We start from the raw sequence: 17,040 nt of genomic DNA, 5'->3' as shown, positions 1-17,040 counted from the left end.
ATCGTTTTACTGCCCGCCGAGCTGGGTGTGCCTGGCTGCCTGCCCACCCCTCCGAGCAGGGAAGGGCCGCGGGGAAGGGACAGGGACACACCTGGCGCCGTGTCCCCGCTCCGGGCCTCACCTGGGCACAGCTGGGACGCGGGTGGCACGGGGGGAACGTGGATGGCACAGATGGGACGTGGGTGGCACAGATGGGACGTGGATGGCACAGATGGGACGTGATCCCTGAGCTCCCCTGGGCTTCTCTGGCCCCTCCAGGCCCCTCTGAGCCTCTCTGGGCTCCTCTGAGCCCCTCTGAGCCTCTCTGAGCTTCTCTGAGCTCCTCTGGGCTCCTCTGAGCTCACCTGGGCTTCTCTGAGCCCCTCTGAACTTCTCTGACCCCTCCAGGCTCCTCAGGGCTTCTCTGAACCCCTCTGAGCTCCTCCAGGCCCCTCTGAACTCCTCTGAGCTCCTCTGAGCCCCTCTGAACTCCTCTGAGCTCCTCTGGGCTTCTCTGAACTCCTCTGGGCTCCTCTGAGCTCCTCTGAGCCCCTCTGAACTCCTCTGAGCCCCTCTGGGCTTCTCTGAACTCCTCTGAGCTCCTCTGAGCTCCTCTGAGCTCCTCTGAACTCCTCTGAGCTCCTCTGAGCTCCTCTGAGCTCCTCTGAGCTCCTCTGAGCTCATCTGGGCTTCTCTGAGCCCCTCTGAACTCCTCTGGCCCCTCCAAGCTCCTCTGGGCTTCTCTGAACCCTCTGAGCTCCTCTGAGCTCCTCTGAGCCCCTCTGAACTCCTCTGAGCTCCTTTGAGCTCCTCTGAGCCCCTCTGAACTCCTCTGAGCTCCTCTGAGCCCCTCTGAGCTCCTCTGAGCCCCTCCGAGCTCCTCTGAGCCCCTCTGGGCTTGTCTGAGCTCCTCTGAGCCCCTCTGAGCTCCTCTGGGCTTCTCTGAGCCCCTCTGAACCTCTCTGAGTTCCTCTGAGCTCCTCTAAACTCCTCTGGCCCCTCCAGGCTCCTCTGAGCTCCTCTGAACCTCTCTGAGCTCCTCTGGGCTTCTCTGAGCCCCTCTGAACCTCTCTGAGTTCCTCTGAGCTCCTCTAAACTCCTCTGGCCCCTCCAGGCTCCTCTGAGCTCCTCTGAACCTCTCTGAGCTCCTCTAAACTCCTCTGACCCCTCCAGGCTCCTCTGAGCCCCTCTGAGCCCCTCCAGCCCCTCCAACCCTTCCAGACTCTTTGGGCTCCCCAGGCCCAGAGTTCCCCCGGCAGAGCCCCCCCGCCTGTTCCCTGAGGACTCTCCGTGTCTCCCAATGCCCACCTGACCATTGGAATACCTGGGGGGGAACACAGGGAACACATCTGGAATGCCCGGGGGGGAACACAGGGAATACATCTGGAATGCCCGGGGGGGAACACAGGGAATACATTTGGAATGCCCAGGGGGGAACTCAGGGAATACATTTGGAATGCCCAGGGGGGAACACAGGGAATACATTTGGAATGCCCAGGGGGGAACTCAGGGAATACATCTGGAATACCTGGGAGGGGGAACACAGGGAATCCATCTGGAATGCCCAGGGGATAATGCAGGGAATCCATCTGGAATGCCCAGGGGGGAACACAGGGAATACATTTGGAATGCCCAGGGGGGAACACAGGGAATACCAATCGATTTTTCCCCTCTGCCAGCGGGTTCTCACAGGCCCAGAGCTGATAAAGGGCCCTCAGTGCCGGGCCCAGCCTGGTTTAATATCAACCAAGCCCGGCCTGGGCGCTCTGCAGGCCCTGCCAGCAGCACCCAGAGGGTGCCCTCGCAGGGGGGGACGTGGTTTTTCCCCGTTGCTCTCCCGTTAATCCTTCAAACAGACCCTCAAAATGGAGGGGGGGGAAGTGGGAGCACGGGGCAGCCCCAGCATTCCGTCCACTTTGCTCCGAGGGAGGCAGGATGAAAGTCCTGGCTGGAATTTCTGGGCTCCTGCTTGGACCTGGGGGGTTCTCTGAGGGAAAAAAATGAGCCCTGTGGGCGTTGTCCACTTTCAAAGAGTCTCCGGGGCCCAGAGCTCGTCGCTATCGGGTCATAAATTCCCCGGGAGATTTCCAAGCCTGCCCTGGATGTGTCATCATCCTTCAGCTCTCCCCCGTCAGCAGGGCAGGAGATAAGGCTGGCTCCAAACTCTACCTGGCTCCAAACTCTGCCTCCAGGCTGGCTCCAAACTCTGCCTGGCTCCAAACTCTGCCTCCAGACTGGCTCCAAACTCTGCCTCCAGGCTGGCTCCAAACTCTGCCTCCAGGCTGGCCCCAAACTCTGCCTGGCCCCAAACTCTGCCTGGCTCCAAACTCTGCCTCCAGGCTGGCCCCAAACTCTGCCTGGCCCCAAACTCTGCCTGGCTCCAAACTCTGCCTCCAGGCTGGCCCCAAACTCTGCCTGGCTCCAAACTCTGCCTCCAGACTGGCCCCAAACTCTGCCTGGCTCCAAACTCTGCCTGGCTCCAAACTCTGCCTCCAGGCTGGCCCCAAACTCTGCCTGGCCCCAAACTCTGCCTGGCCCCAAACTCTGCCTGGCCCCAAACTCTGCCTGGCTCCAAACTCTGCCTGGCTCCAAACTCTGCCTCCAGACTGGTCCCAAACTCTGCCTGGCTCCAAACTCTGCCTCCAGACTGGTCCCAAACTCTGCCTGGCCCCAAACTCTGCCTCCAGGCTGGCCCCAAACTCTGCCTCCAGGCTGGCCCCAAACTCTGCCTCCAGGTTGGCCCCAAACTCTGCCTGGCCCCAAACTCTGCCTCCAGGCTGGCCCCAAACTCTGCCTGGCCCCAAACTCTGCCTCAAGGCTGGCCCCAAACTCTGCCTGGCTCCAAACTCTGCCTCCAGACTGGCCCCAAACTCTGCCTGGCCCCAAACCCTGCCTGGCCCCAAACTCTGCCTCCAGACTGGCCCCAGCCTGGTCAAAATCCTGCTTTGGAGGGGGGAAGAGAAGCTGCAGAGCCCGACTGCTGCAGGGAAAGGGTCTTTTTAAGGAGGGGAAGGGAGGAATTTGAGCCAGACAGGGAGGGATGAAGCAGGATTCCTGCAGGATTCCTCCAGGATTCCTGCTGGCCCCGGGCCTGGCTCTGCTCCCACCATCACAGGTTGGACTCGACGATCCCAGAGCTCTTTTCCAACCTAATTTATTCTGTGATTAAACAAACCCAACCCACTGAGTGTAAACCAACTGGTTACAGACACCCCCAGCCCTGCTCTGGACCCGGGGAGGCAGGACAGGGATCATCCCACCCTGGAATGAGGGGCACAGGGCAGATTCCAGCTGCTCCAGGTGCTCCCCAGCCCACAGGGACAGGCTGCCCTGGGAACAGCTCGGGGATGTTGGGAGGGAAGAGGGATCGAGGCTGAAGGTGGGATTTGGGGTCAGGAAGGGGCTCCCTCCCTGCTGGGGGGTTGGATCCCAGCCTGGGGTTTAAGGGGCACAGCAGGAGCAGCTCAGGCAGGTAAGGCCAGGCAGGGAAACCTGGGCAGGGAAAGCCAGGCAGGGAAACCTGGACAGGGAAAACCAGGCAGGGAAACCTGGGCAGGGAAACCTGGACAGGGAAAACCAGGCAGGGAAACCAGGCAGGTAAACCTGGGAAGAGAAATCTGGGCAGGGAAAGCCAGGCAGGGAAAACCAGGCAGGGAAACCTGGGCAGGGAAAGCCAGGCAGTAAAACCAGGCAGGGAAACCTGGGAAGAAAAATCTGGGCAGGGAAAGCCAGGCAGGGAAAACCAGGTGGGTAAACCTGGGCAAGTAAATCCAGGCAAGTAAACCCAACCAGGTAAAGCTAACCAGGTAAAGCCAGGCAGGTAAATCCAATCAGATGAACCCAGGCAGGTAAACCTGGGCAGGTAAACCCAACCAGGCAAACCCAGGCACTAAATCCAGGCAGGTAAATCCAGGCACTAAACCCAGGCAGGTAAATCCAGGCACTAAAGCCAGGCAGGTAAATCCAGGCAGTAAACCCAGGCAGTAAAGCCTGGCAGGTAAAGCCAGGCAGGTAAATCTGGGCAGGTAAACCTGACCAGGTAAAGCCAGGCAGGTAAACCCAGGCAGGTAAATCTGGGCAGGTAAACCTGACCAGGGAAACCCAGACAGGTAAATCTGGGCAGGTAAACCTGACCAGGTAAACCCAGGTAGGTAAATCTGGACAGGTAAACCTGACCAGGTAAAGCCAGGCAGGTAAACCCAGACAGTAAAGCCAGGCAGGTAAAGCCAGGCAGGTAAATTCAGTCAGGTAGACTTGATCAGGTAAAGCCAGACAGGTAAATCCAGGCAGGTAAATCTGGGTAGGTAAATTCAGTCAGGTAAACCTGACCAGGTAATGCCAGACAGGTAAAGCCAGGCAGTAAATCCAGGCAGGTAAATCTGGGCAGGTAAACCCAACAAGGTAAAGCCAGAGAGGCAAAGCCAGGCAGTGAATCCAGGCAGGTAAAACCCAACGAGGCAAAGCCAGGCAGTGAATCCAGGCAGTGAATCCAGGCAGTAAATGCAGGCAGGTAAATCCCAGCCTACCCTGGGATCAAGTGCCAGGAAGCCAAAGCTGCTCCGGGCAGCTCCAGGAACCCGGCTGAGCCCAGGGGAGCTGAACTCCCCCGGTTTGGGGTGAAGTCCAACCCTCCTGCCCTGCCCCAGGATGGGATCAGAGAGGCCTCAGCCCCTCCCTGCTGCTCCCTCCGGATTTCCCTCCCTTCCCCCAACACACAAAGGGAATATTCCCTTTGAAGTCCTTCCTTTGAGCCCTTTAAGGAGAATATTCCCTTTTAAGCCCTTCCTTTAAGCCCTTTAAGGGGAATATTCCCTTTTAAGCCCTTCCTTTAAGCCCTTTAAGGGGAATATTCCCTTTTAAGCCCTTTCTTTGAGCCCTTTAAAGGGCTTAAAATTCCCTTCTAAGCCCTTCCTTTAAGCCCTTTAAGGGGAATATTCCCTTTTAAGCCCTTTAAGGAGAATATTCCCTTTTAAGCCCTTCCTTTAAGCCCTTTAAGGAGAATATTCCCTTTAAAGCCCTTCCTTTGAGCCCTTCCTTTAAGCCTTCCTTTAAACCTTCCTTTAAGCCTCTCTCTAAGCCCTCCTGGGAGCCCAGGTGAGCCGGAGCAGGACGTGGCCCCGGCGGTGTCCGCGGCTCTGTTGTGTTGTCGTTCCATGGCAACGGCAAACAGCTCCCGAACCGCCCCGACCGGGGAATATTCCAGAGGCCGAGCCCCCGGGATGCGGCTCGGGTGACACCAGGACCTGTTCCAGGCTCCCCCCGGGCGCGGATTCCCGGCCCCTCCTGCTCGAGTCCCGTCCCGGGAGCGGCACCGCCGAGCCCCGGCACTCCCGGAGCAGCCAAACCCCCCCGACCCATCGATCCCTCCGGGAAACCCTCGGGAAAACCAGCCAAGCTCGCGGGTCCGAATGGAAATCACCCCCCGGAATGAAAGAAAATAAATCCAGAGTGGTCGTGGAAAAGGAGGGAATCCCTGCGGGGGGGGGGGGGGGAAACTGTGTGTGGAGAACCTCGGGATGGTTCCAAAGGCTCCCGCGGTGATCCCGGGGATTTGAACTGCTGGGGGCCGGGAATTGCAGGGCTGGGATGGGAAAGTTCTGGGTTTGCACAGGGCAGCCCCTGGGGGTGATCCCTGATCCTGATCCTGATCCTGATCCAGCCCCTGGGGGTGATCCCTGATCCTGATCCAGCCCCTGGGGGTGATCCCTGATCCTGATCCTAAACCTGATCCAGCCCCTGGGGGTGATCCCTGATCCTGATCCTGATCCTAAACCTGATCCAGTCCCTGGGGGTGATTCCTGATCCTGATCCTGGGGGTGATTCCTGATCCTGATCCTAAACCTGATCCAGCCTCTGGGGGTGATTCCTGATCCTGATCCTAAACCTGATCCAGCCCCTGAGGGTGATTCCTGATCCTGATCCTGATCCTGATCCTAAACTTGATCCAGCCCCTGAGGGTGATTCCTGATCCTGATCCTAAACCTGATCCAGCCCCTGAGGGTGATTCCTGATCCTGATCCTGATCCTGATCCTGATCCTAAACCTGATCCAGCCCCTGAGGGTGATTCCTGATCCTGATCCTGATCCTAAACCTGACCCAGCCCCTGGGGGTGATCCCTGATCCTGATCCTAAACCTGATCTAGCCCCTGAGGGTGATCCCTGATCCTGATCCTGATCCTAAACCTGATCCAGGCCCTGGGGGTGATTCCTGATCCAGCCCCTGGGGGTGATTCCTGATCCTGATCCATCCTCTAGGAGTGATTTCTGATCCTCATCCATCCTCTGGGAGTGATTCCTGATCCACCCCCTGGGAATGATTATTGATCCATTCCCTGTGGGTGATTCCTGATCCCTGTGGGTGATTCCTGATCCATCCCCTGGGAGTGATTCCTGATCTGTCCCCCGTGGGTGATTCCTGATCCATCCCCTGTGGGATGGGGATTCCTTGGACCCCTCCAGGGGTGGGGACTCCCCCCCCTCCCTGGGCAGCCCCTTCCAAGGCCTGGCCTCCCTTTCCAGGAACAAATTCCTCCTGGTCCCAAGGAAATTCCTCCTGGTGCCCAAGGAAATTCCTCCTGGTGCCCAAGGAAATTCCTCCTGGTCCCAAGGAAATTCCTCCTGGTCCCAAGGAAATTCCTCCTGGTCCCAAGGAAATTCCTCCTGGTGCCCGAGTGCCACTGCCAGACTGCTCTTCCCGCTAAAACCACCCAAAATCCAGGACCTGCCGTGCTGGAGATCCCCCCCTGCAATCCCAGGATCTGATGAACCCCTGGAATTCCCACTTTATCCATAATTCCTGTGAACACAGACTGGGCCAGAGGGAACTTGTTCCCTCGTGTCCCAAACTTTGGATGTCACCAGGCAGGAGCTGGACTCACTGATCCTCGTGGGATCCAGCTCAGGATATTCCATATGTTCCATGTATTCCACCTATCCTGGGTATTCCAGGAGCAGCCTGATACCAAAATCCCTGGGATGAGGTGGCCATTTGTCGGGATTTCATGGATTCCACATGTTCCACCTATCCTGGCTATTCCAGGGCCGGCCAGATTTCATGGATTCCCAGGATGGAATCATCCTCATCAGTTCAAATTCCCACTTTATCCATAATTCCTGTGAACACAGGCTGCTCCAGAGGGAACTTTGGATGCCACCAGGCAGGAGTTGGACCCACTGATCCAACTCAGGATATTCCACATATTCCACATATCCAGAGTATTCCAGGAGTGGCCCAATGCCCAGCTCCCTGGGATGAGGTGGCCATTTATTGGGATTTCATGGATTCCCAGGATCTAATCATCCTCCTCAGTTCAAATTCCCACTTTATCCATAATTCCTGTGAACACAGACTGGGACAGAGGGAACTTGTTCCCTCGTGTCCCAAACTTTGGATGTCATCAGGCAGGAGCTGGACTCGCTGATCCAGTTCAGGTTATTCCCCATGTTCCACCTATCCTGGGTATTCCAGGACCAGCCTGATACCAAAATCCCTGGGATGAGGTGGCCATTTGTCAGGATTTCATGGATTCCCAGGATGGAATCATCCTCATCAGTTCAAATTCCCACTTTATCCATAATTCCCGTGAACACAGACTGCTCCAGAGGGAACTTAGGATGTCACCAGGCAGGAGTTGGATTCCCTGATCCAGCTCAGGTTGTTCCCCATGTTCTCCTCTCCCGGGTATTCCAGGAGTGGCTCTGCCCAGCTCCCTGGGCTGAGGTGGCCGTTTATGGGGATTTTATTGCTCCCAGCCCTTCCCGTGTCCCCGGGGCCATAAAGTGCCAGTGGTGACGTTGTCCCAGCGGGCCCTCGGCCCCGGGGAAGTGGCTTTTCCTGGGAGGCTCCAGCTGGTGGATCCCGATGTTGTTCCAAAGGTCGCTCCCGTCGGATGGGGCTGGTCTGGGATGTGCCCGTGGGATGTGCCCGTGGGATGTGCCCGTGGGATGGGGGGAAGGGCTCTGCTCCCGTCTCTGTGTTGTTTAATTGGTTTCATTTGTTTAATTGGTGTCTAATTGGGTTTTCCCAAGCACGGGAATGACTCCCGGGAGCCTCCCGGGATTCCCCAATGGATGGGAATCAATCAGGGAATGAGAATCACGGGATCCTGGAATGGTTCAGCCTGGAAGGGCCCTGAGGATCGGCTGGTCCCGTCCAGATCCCTCCCCCCCCCCACACCATCCCGGTGCCTCCATCCCGGTCCCAGCCTGGGAATCCTCCTGGAATCCTCCCACGGAATTCCTCCCGGATTCCTCCCTGGAATTCCTCCTGGAATCCTGGAATTCCTCCCTGGAATTCCTCCTGGAATCCTCCCACGGCAGGAGGTGGATTTTCCAGGGAATTCCCTCCCGTGGCCTCTCCCTGCTCCAGTGCCCCCGGACAGGCCCTGGCATTGTCCAGGCTCCGACTTCACCCGGATACACCCGGGAATGAACTCCAGTCCCACCCCTGGGACAGGGCCCAGCTCTGCAGGGGCTGCTGGGCCCGGTCTCACCTAAACCTGGCCTAAAACCAGGCCCCGTGGCCTCCATCTCACCTAAACCTGGCCTAAAACCAGGCCCCATGGTCTCCATCTCACCTAAACCTGGCCTAAAACCAGGCCCCGTGGCCTCCATTTCACCTAAACCTGGCCTAAAACCAGGCCCTGTGGCCTCCATCTCACCTAAGCCTGGCCTAAAACCAGGCCCCGTGGATTTCCATCTCACCTAAGCCGGGCCTAAAACCAGGCCCTGTGGCCTCCATCTCACCTAAACCTGGCCTAAAACCAGGCCCCGTGGCCTCCATCTCACCTAAACCTGGTCTAAAACCAGGCCCTGTGGCCTCCATCTCACCTAAACCTGGTCTAAAACCAGGCCTTGTGGCCTCCATCTCACCTAAACCTGGCCTAAAACCTGGCCTAAACCAGGTCTCAAACCAGGCCCCGTGTTCTGCGGGAGCTGCTCCGGCCGCTGTTCGTTGTCCCAGGGAGCAGGAGGAGCGGAATGATGGAATTGTGGGATCCTGGAATGGGTTGGGATGGAGGGACCTCAAAGACGACCCCGTCCCACCCCCTCCCACCATCCCGGGGGGATCCAACCCCGCCTTGGACACCTTGGACACCTTGGACACCCGCCTTGGACACCTCCAGGGGACTCCCAACCCCCCTGGGCAGCCCCTGCCAAGGCCTGAGCACCCTTCCCAGGAGGAATTCTCTCCCAGGATCCAACTAAACCTCCTCTGGTGGGACTGGAGGCCGTTTTCCCCTCGTTCCCTGGGAGCAGAGCCCGATCCCAGCGGGCCCCAACCCCCTCAGGAAAGGTCCTCCCTGAGGATTCCCCCCTTTGCTCCGGGCTGAGCCCCCTCGGCTCCCTCAGGAGTCCTCCAGCCCCTTCTCCTGCTGCTCCAGCCCCTTCTCCTGCTGCTCCAGCCCTTTCCCAACCCTATTCCCAGCTCTGCCCCTGCTCCAGCTGCTCCACGTCCCTCCTGCAGTGACAGCCCCCAAAACCCGGGAGAACCACCAAATGCTCCTGATTTCTCCCCATTTCTCCCGTGACCCTTCCCGAGGTGAAGGTTCCACCCGGAGCAGCTCGTTCTGCCCCTGGGCACAGCCCCTGTGCCCATCCCTGAGTCCTGAGCCCAGTCCCTGTGCCCATCCCTGAGCCCAGTCCCTGTGCCCATCCCTGAGTCCTGAGCCCAGCCCCTGTGCCCATCCCCATCCCTGAGCCCAGTCCCTGTGCCCATCCCTGAGCCCAGTCCCTGTGCCCATCCCTGAGCCCTGAGCCCAGTCCCTGTGCCCATCCCTGAGCCCAGTCCCTGTGCCCATCCCTAAGTCCTGAGCCCAGTCCCTGTGCCCATCCCTGAGCCCAGCCCCTGTGCCCATCCCTGAGTCCTGAGCCCAGTCCCTGTGCCCATCCCTGAGCCCAGCCCCTGTGCCCATCCCTGAGTCCTGAGCCCATTCCCTGTGCCCATCCCTGAGCTCAACCCCTGTGCCCATCCCTGAGTCCAGTCCCTGTGCCCATCCCTGAGCCCTGAGCCCAGCCCCCGTGCCCATCCCTGAGCCCAGTCCCTGTGCCCATCCCTGAGCCCAGCCCCCGTGCCCATCCCTGAGTCCTGAGCCCAGCCCCTGTGCCCATCCCTGAGTCCAGCCCCCGTGCCCATCCCTGAGCCCAGTCCCTGTGCCCATCCCTGAGCCCAGTCCCTGTGCCCATCCCTGAGCCCAGCCCCCGTGCCCATCCCTGAGCCCAGTCCCTGTGCCCATCCCTGAGTCCTGGGCTGGGCTCATCCCTCGGGATTGCTCGTGGCCTGAGCAGCTCGGGGTTAATTCACTCCCCTCGAACGAGCCTCGGGAGCAGCTGGAAAGGCCCCTTGGGAGCAGCTGGAGAGTGAGGGAAGGGCAGTTATGGGAGCTGGAGAAACCAGGATAAATCAGGATAAAGCAGGACAGCAGAGCCCGGGGCTGTTCCAGAGGGGGGTGGACCCAAGGCCAGCCCAGGTGGGAGGGAACAGGGAAGGAAGGGACGATCCAGAGGAGTCATCCCCAAAAAACCCTCCATCAACCCCCCCAGTCCGTCTGCCCGGAGACCATTCCCAGAATCTCCAAATCCAGGGAGGATTCGGGCCTCTCTTCCCCCCAACCCCCCTGATCCAGCTGTTTGGGCAGCCCTTGGCACGGGCACGGAGTCCATGTGCCAGCAGATCCCACGGAAATCCCCCCAGGATGGGAATTCCAAGGGCTTGGACAGAACCAGAGGGATTTGCTGCCCAACAGATGCTCCCGAGGAAGGAAAAGAAGAAGGAAAAAGGGCTGGAGGGGGGTGTTTTAGAGGGAAAGGGGCCTGCAGGCAGCAGGGGGGTGGGAGAGGCAGGAATAAAATCCAGGAGAGAGGCAGGAGGAAAACCAGGAGAGAGGCAGGAATAAATCCAGGAGAGAGGCAGGAATAAAATCCAGGAGAGAGGCAGGAATAAAACCAGGAGAGAGGCAGGAATAAAATAAAACCTGTGGGAGTGGCACAGATAAAACTCTGGGGAGAGTCAGGAGTAAAATCCCTGGGGAGAGGCAGGAATAAAACCAGGGGAGAGGCAGGAATAAAACCAGGAGAGAGGAAGGAATAAAACCAGAGGAGAGGAAGGAATAAAACCAGAGGAGAGGAAGGAATAAAACCAGAGGAGAGGAAGGAATAAAATCCAGGAGGAGCAGGGAAGGGGCAGGGAAGGGGAAGGGGCAGGGAAGGAGCAGGGAAGGGGCAGGGAAGGAGCAGGGAAGGGGCAGGGAAGGAGCAGGGAAGGGGCAGGGAAGGAGCAGGGAAGGGGCAGGAAAGGAGCAGGGAAGGGGCAGGGAAGGAGCAGGGAAGGGGCAGGGAAGGGGAAGGAGCAGAGAAGGAGCAGAGAAGAGGCAGGGAAGGGGCAGGGAAGGGGAAGGAGCAGAGATGGGGTAGGGAAGGAGCAGGGAATGGGAAGGGGTAGGAAAGGGGTTAGGAAGGGGCAGGGAAGGGGTAGGAAAGGGGTAGGGAAGGGGCAGGGAAGGGGCAGGGAAGGGGTAGGGAAGGGGCAGGGAAGGGGCAGGGAAGGGGTAGGGAAGAGCAGGAGCTGCGGAGCCTCCGCCCGCTGAGTCACTGCCCGCCCGGCACAGCAAACAATTCCCGTTTTACGAGGATTTTATTGGGGCTGTAACCCCGGGAGAGGCTCTTCCCTCTGCCTCCCAGGGCCAGTCCATCCCTCGGGGCCTTTTCCTGCAGGAAAAGCAGGACTGAGGAGATTCCAGCTCCCAAATCCCGGATTTTGCCCTTCCCCAGTCGGGGTTTGCTCTCAGCATTCCCGACTCAGCCCCAATGAACCCAGACCGGGCAGAGCGGGAGGATCCCGAGGGCAAACCCCAAGGGAAGGGGCAATTCCCTCCTTCCCTCTGCTCTTCCCAAGGGGGGGACCCGGGAACAAAGGTTGGGATTGCAGAGCCTGACCCAGGCTGGGATCAGAGCCCTGGGCCTTAGAGAGCCTGGATCAGAGCCCTGGGCCTTACAGAGCCTGGATCAGAGCCCTGGGCCTTACAGAGCCTGGATCAGAGCCCTGGGCCTCACAAAACCCGGCCCAGGTTCTGACAGAGCAGAGGGTGGGGCAGGGTCTGGGTCAGGCCCTCCCAGTCCATCCCTGCAGCCGGGACAGCAGTGATTAGCTCTGTGATTAGCTCTGTGATTAGCACTGTAATTAGCATTGTGATTAGCATTGTAATTAGCATTATCATTATAATTATCCCCTGTGACGCACCAAGGATGTCAGTGGGCGTGGGGAGCAGGGATGGACTTTGGGAGGGATGGACTTTGGGAAGGAGGGATGGGCTTGGGGAGGGATGAGCAGATCCAGCGTTCCCAGGAGCATTCCCTGGGGCATTCCCTGGAACATTCCCAGGAGCATTCCCTGGAGCATTCCCTGGAGCATTCCCAGGAGCATTCCCTGGAGCACTCCCTGGAGCATTCCCTGGGGCATTCCCTGGAGCATTCCCAGGAGCATTTCCCAGAGCAGGGGCTGTCCCGGGACCCCCCTCCAGCTCCAACACCCAAAAACCTCCTCCTGCCCGCCCCCCCTCCGTCTCCAAAGTCCAGGAGATGGGAGAGCTGGGATTCGGGGAAGGAATTCCTGGCTGGGAGGGTGGGGAGGCCCTGGGATGGAATTCCCAGAGGAGCTGTGGCTGCCCCTGGATCCCTGGGAGTGTCCCAGGCCGGGTTGGATCCCCCTGGGATGGTGGGAGGTGTCCCTGCCTATGGAAAGGTGGGATGGGATTTAAGGTCCTTCCCAACCCATTCCAGGATTCCTTGATTCTGGAGCCAGGCTGGGAGAGCTGGGAATGTTCCCCTGGAGAAGGGAAGGATCCAGGGAGAGCTTGGAGCCCCTTCCAGGGCCTGAAGGGGCTCCAGGAGAGCTGGAGAGGGATTTGGGATGGGGGATGGAGGGACAGACACAGGGAATGGCTTCCCACTGGGAAAGGGGGGGTTTAGGGAGGATTTTGGGAAGGAATTCCTGTCTGGGAGGGTGGGGAGGCCCTGGGATGGAATTCCCAGAGAAGCTGTGGCTGCCCCTGGATCCCTGGGAGTGTCCAAGGCCGGGTTGGATCCCCCTGGGATGGTGGGAGGTTTCCCTGCCCATGGAAATGTTGCACTGGATGAGCTTTAAGGTCCCTCCAACCCAGCCCATTCCATGATCCTGTGCTAAGGATTCCTCCTTCCCACATTCCAAGGCCTCCCCAGCCCCTCAGTGGAGGGGAAGAGCCCCCAAAACGGCTCAAAACCACCCCTTGGCTGTCACAGGCGGTGCTTTTTTCCCCTAAAACCCCGTTCCCGGGGGATTTTCCCCCGCAGCTGTGGCACAGAAGGAGCCGCTCCGGCCGCTCCCGCGGCTCATTAGGAGGCGGCAGCTCATTAATTCGGGAATGAGTCACCGAGCAAACAAAGCGCCTCGTTGCAGGTGACACCGGAGCGCCGGGAGCCGCTGGAATCGCGGCTGGAGCGGGAGGGAACGAGGGAGTTTGTTGGGAAGCGCCGGGAACGCAAATCCTCGGGATGCTCCCGGCGCGGCTCCTTCTGCTCCTGCCGGGGCCGGGATGGGGGGAAGGAACTGGGAATCTGCCGCCTCCCAGTACGGCTCGGGAACCCCTGGGGGTGAGGGATGGCTGGGAGCACGCGGGGATCAGGGATTTAGGGAATGCTTGGGTGGGAAGGGGCGTTAGAGATGATCCCGTTCCACCCCCTGCCCTGGGCAGGGACACCTCCCACCGTCCCAGGGGGATCCAACCCGGCCTGGGACACTCCCAGGGATGCAGGGGCAGCCACAGCTTCTCTGGGAAATCCATCCCAGGGCCTCCCCACCCTCCCAGCCAGGAATTCCTTCCCAATATCCCCCCTAAATCCCCTCTTTCCCAGTGGGAAGCCATTCCCTGTGTCTGTCCCTCCAGCCCTTGTCCCCAGTCCCTCTCCAGCTCTCCTGGAGCCCCTTCAGGCCCTGGAAGTGGCTCCAAGGTGTCCCTGGATCCTTCCCTTCTCCAGGTGAATCCCTCCCCAGCTCTCCCAGTCTCTCTCCATGCCAAAGGTTCTCCAGCCCTTGGAGCAGCTCCGTGGCCTCCTCCGGGGTCATTCCAAGGGCTCCACCTCCTCCCTGTGCTGGGAATCCCCCCTGGAAGCAGCTCTGCAGGGGGGTCTCACCTGAGGGCCCCCCTGCCCTGCCCACCCCGGGGTGCAGAGGGAGAGGAACTGGGGGAGGCCCTGGGATGGAATTCCCAGAGGAGCTGTGGCTGCCCCTGGATCCCCTGGAAGTGTCCAAGGCCAGGCTGGATCCCCCTGGGATGGTGGGAGGTGTCCCTGCCCAGGGCAGGGGGTGGCACTGGATGATTTTTAACGCCCCTTCCCACCCAAACCATTCCACGCTTCTATCCCGGGATTCCGGGATTCCGGGATTCCACCTGGGAGCTGCTGCCGGGGCAGATCCGGCCCCCGCAGCTCCCTCCCCCCGTCCCAGGGGATCCCCCGAGGGTGGGAAGGGAACAACCGGCACATCCCGGCGGGAATTGGTGACGTCACCACCCTTGCCAGCCTTTTTAGGTGGTTTTTTTCTTCTCAATCCCTGAATTTTCCTGGGAGCAGCGGGAGCTGGGAACGCTCCTGGGAGCGGAGCAGCTGCGGGCACGTCCCGTCCTGCCTCCCCAAGCTCCCAGAACTCCCCAAACTCCCAAAGCCGGCGGGGAATTCCTCGGCGCTGACGGCGCGCTCGGGGCAGAGCTTCGGCTTCGCGTCGTTTCCCCCAGAAATCCCAAAAGGGGGTTGATTTGGGATCCCGAAAGGGGTTGATTAGGGATCCCAAAAGGGGGTTGATTTGGGATCCCAAAAGGGGGTTGATTTGGGATCCCAAAGGGGGTTGATTTGGGATCCCAAAGGGGGGTTGATTTGGGATCCCAAAGGGGGGTTGATTTGGGATCCCAAAGGGGGGTTGATTTGGGATCCCAAAGGGGGGTTGATTTGGGATCCCAAAGGGGGGTTGATTTGGGATCCCAAAGGGAGTTGATTTGGGATCCCGAAAGGGGTTGATTTGGGATCCCAAAGGGGGGTTGATTTGGGATCCCAAAGGGGTTGATTTGGGATCCCAAAATGAAGCAGGGAAGGGGCCGGAGGAGGAGCGGGAGGTGGCGGGGCCGGGCGGGCGCTGAAAGGAAGGAAAAGGGGAGGGGGGAGTGGAAATGGGACACCAGGAGAGGGGATGAGCCTGGAAAGAAGGGATAGGGAGGAGGGGAGAAGGGAAAAGTGGGAGGGAAAAGGGAAAAGTGAGAGGGAGAAGGGAAAAGTGAGAGGGAAAAGGGAAAAGTGAGAGGGAAAAGGGAAAAGTGAGAGGGAAAAGGGAAAAGTGAGAGGGAAAAGGGAAAAGTGAGAGGGAAAAGGGAAAAGTGAGAGGGAAAAGGGAAAAGTGAGAGGGAAAAGGGAAAAGTGAGAGGGAAAAGGGAAAAGTGAGAGGGAAAAGGGAAAAGTGAGAGGGAAAAGGGAAAAGTGAGAGGGAAAAGGGAAAAGTGAGAGGGAAAAGGGAAAAGTGAGAGGGAAAAGGGAAAAGTGAGAGAGAAAAGGGAAAAGTGAGAGGGAAAGGGGACAAGGGGGGGAGAGAAGGAAAGAATGAGAGGGGAGAAGGGAAAAGTGAAAGGGGAGGTGGAATAAGGGAAAGAGAGGTGGAAAGGGGAGATGGAATAAGGGAGGGGAAAAGGAATAAGTGAGGAGGGAGAAAAGTGAGAGAGAAGGAATGAGGGGGAGAAGGGAGAAGTGAGAGAAGGAATCGGGGAGGGGGGAGATGGATAAATGAAAGAGGAGGAATAAGAGAGAGGGGAGAAGGGGAAAGTGAGAGAGAAGGGATAATTGGGAAGGGAGAAGGGAAAAGTGAGAGAGGGAAGGGATAATTGGGAAGGGAGAAGGGGAAAGTGAGAGAGAAGGGATAATTGGGAAGGGAGAAGGGAAAAGTGAGAGAGGGAAGGGATAATTGGGAAGGGAGAAGGGGAAAGCGAGGGGGAGAAGGAGCAGGGATGGGGAGGAGCTCGGGAAGGGCTACCGAGCTCCCCCCAACCAGCCCCTGGCCAGGGCCCACAAAGCCCCCCCAGGCTGGGCTGGAATTCTCACCTGGGACCACCCCCGGCCCTGCAGTGTCCCCCCATCCCACCCCCGGCCCTGCAGTGTCCCCCCTGTCCCTGCAGTGTCCCCCCATCCCATCCCACCCCCTGTCCCTGCAGTGTCCCCCCATCCCACCCCCTGTCCCTGCAGTGTCCCCTCCATCCCACTCCCTGTCCCTGCAGTGTCCCATCCTCTGTCCCACCCCCCATCCCTGCAGTGTCCCCCCTGTGTCCCTCTGTCCTTGCAATGTCCCCCCCAGCCCTGCAGTGTCCCCCCCGGCCCAATCCCTGTCCCTGCACTGTCCCCCCCGTGCCCACCCCGTCCCTGCAGTGTCCCCCCCATGCCCACCCCGTCCCTGCAGTGTCCCATCCTCTGTCCCACCCCCAGTCCCTGCAGTGTCCCCCCATCCCGTGTCCCCCCCAGACTCCCCCCCACTGTCCCAGGGCTGGGCAGGGGCACTCCAAGGGATCCCAGAATCCCCCCCCCCCAGTATCCCTGAATCCCCCCCTCAGTATCTCTGGATCCCCCCCCAGTATCCCTGGATCCCCCCCCCAGTATCCCTGGATCCCCCCCCCAGTATCCCTGGATCCCCCATGGTATCCCTGGATCCCCCCCAGTATCCCTGGATCTCCCCCCCAGTATCCCTGGATCCCCCCACGGTATCCCTGGATCCCCCCCAGTATCCCTGGATCCCCCCACGGTATCCCTGGATCCCCCCCAGTATCCCTGGATCCCCCCATGGTATCCCTGGAGGATAGGTCTGGTTTTGGGGAGGATAGGTCTGGTTTTGGGGATGATAGGGCTGGATTTAGGGAGGATAGGGCTGGATTTAGGGAGGATAGGGCTGGCTTTAGGGATGTTAGGGCTGGTTTCAGAGAAGGAGGACACAGTGACTGGAGAAGGACGCAGGGACTGGAGAAGGACCCAGGACTGGAACAGGAGGACACAGAGACTGG

At 59.4% G+C, this 17,040-nt stretch overlaps 1 protein-coding gene and 1 long non-coding RNA gene across 2 annotated transcripts; both read right to left on the bottom strand.

Moving 5' to 3' along the window:
• Positions 1 to 117: 117 nt before the first annotated feature.
• On the bottom strand, positions 118 to 1,295 carry ZSWIM9 (zinc finger SWIM-type containing 9). The gene is given in 2 exon segments (XM_051768926.1): positions 118 to 663; positions 1,047 to 1,295. Coding segments are annotated over 2 exon segments (795 nt in total).
• Positions 1,296 to 8,383: 7,088 nt separating this feature from the next.
• On the bottom strand, positions 8,384 to 8,939 carry LOC127461258 (uncharacterized). The gene is made up of 3 exons (XR_007900005.1): positions 8,858 to 8,939; positions 8,684 to 8,815; positions 8,384 to 8,640 (listed from the first exon to the last, which is right to left on the bottom strand). It is a non-coding gene; the product is annotated as an uncharacterized LOC127461258 (long non-coding RNA).
• Between the last annotated feature and the right edge of the window lie 8,101 nt (positions 8,940 to 17,040).

Source organism: Manacus candei, unplaced genomic scaffold, assembly GCF_025592945.1.
Source record: "Manacus candei isolate 608988 ecotype Guabito, Panama unplaced genomic scaffold, ASM2559294v1 h1tg000098l, whole genome shotgun sequence".
NCBI classification, from domain to species: Eukaryota; Metazoa; Chordata; class Aves; order Passeriformes; family Pipridae; genus Manacus; species Manacus candei.
The sequence above is the reverse complement of the archived record's forward strand: the minus strand, read 5'-3'. Positions and strand labels throughout refer to the sequence as shown.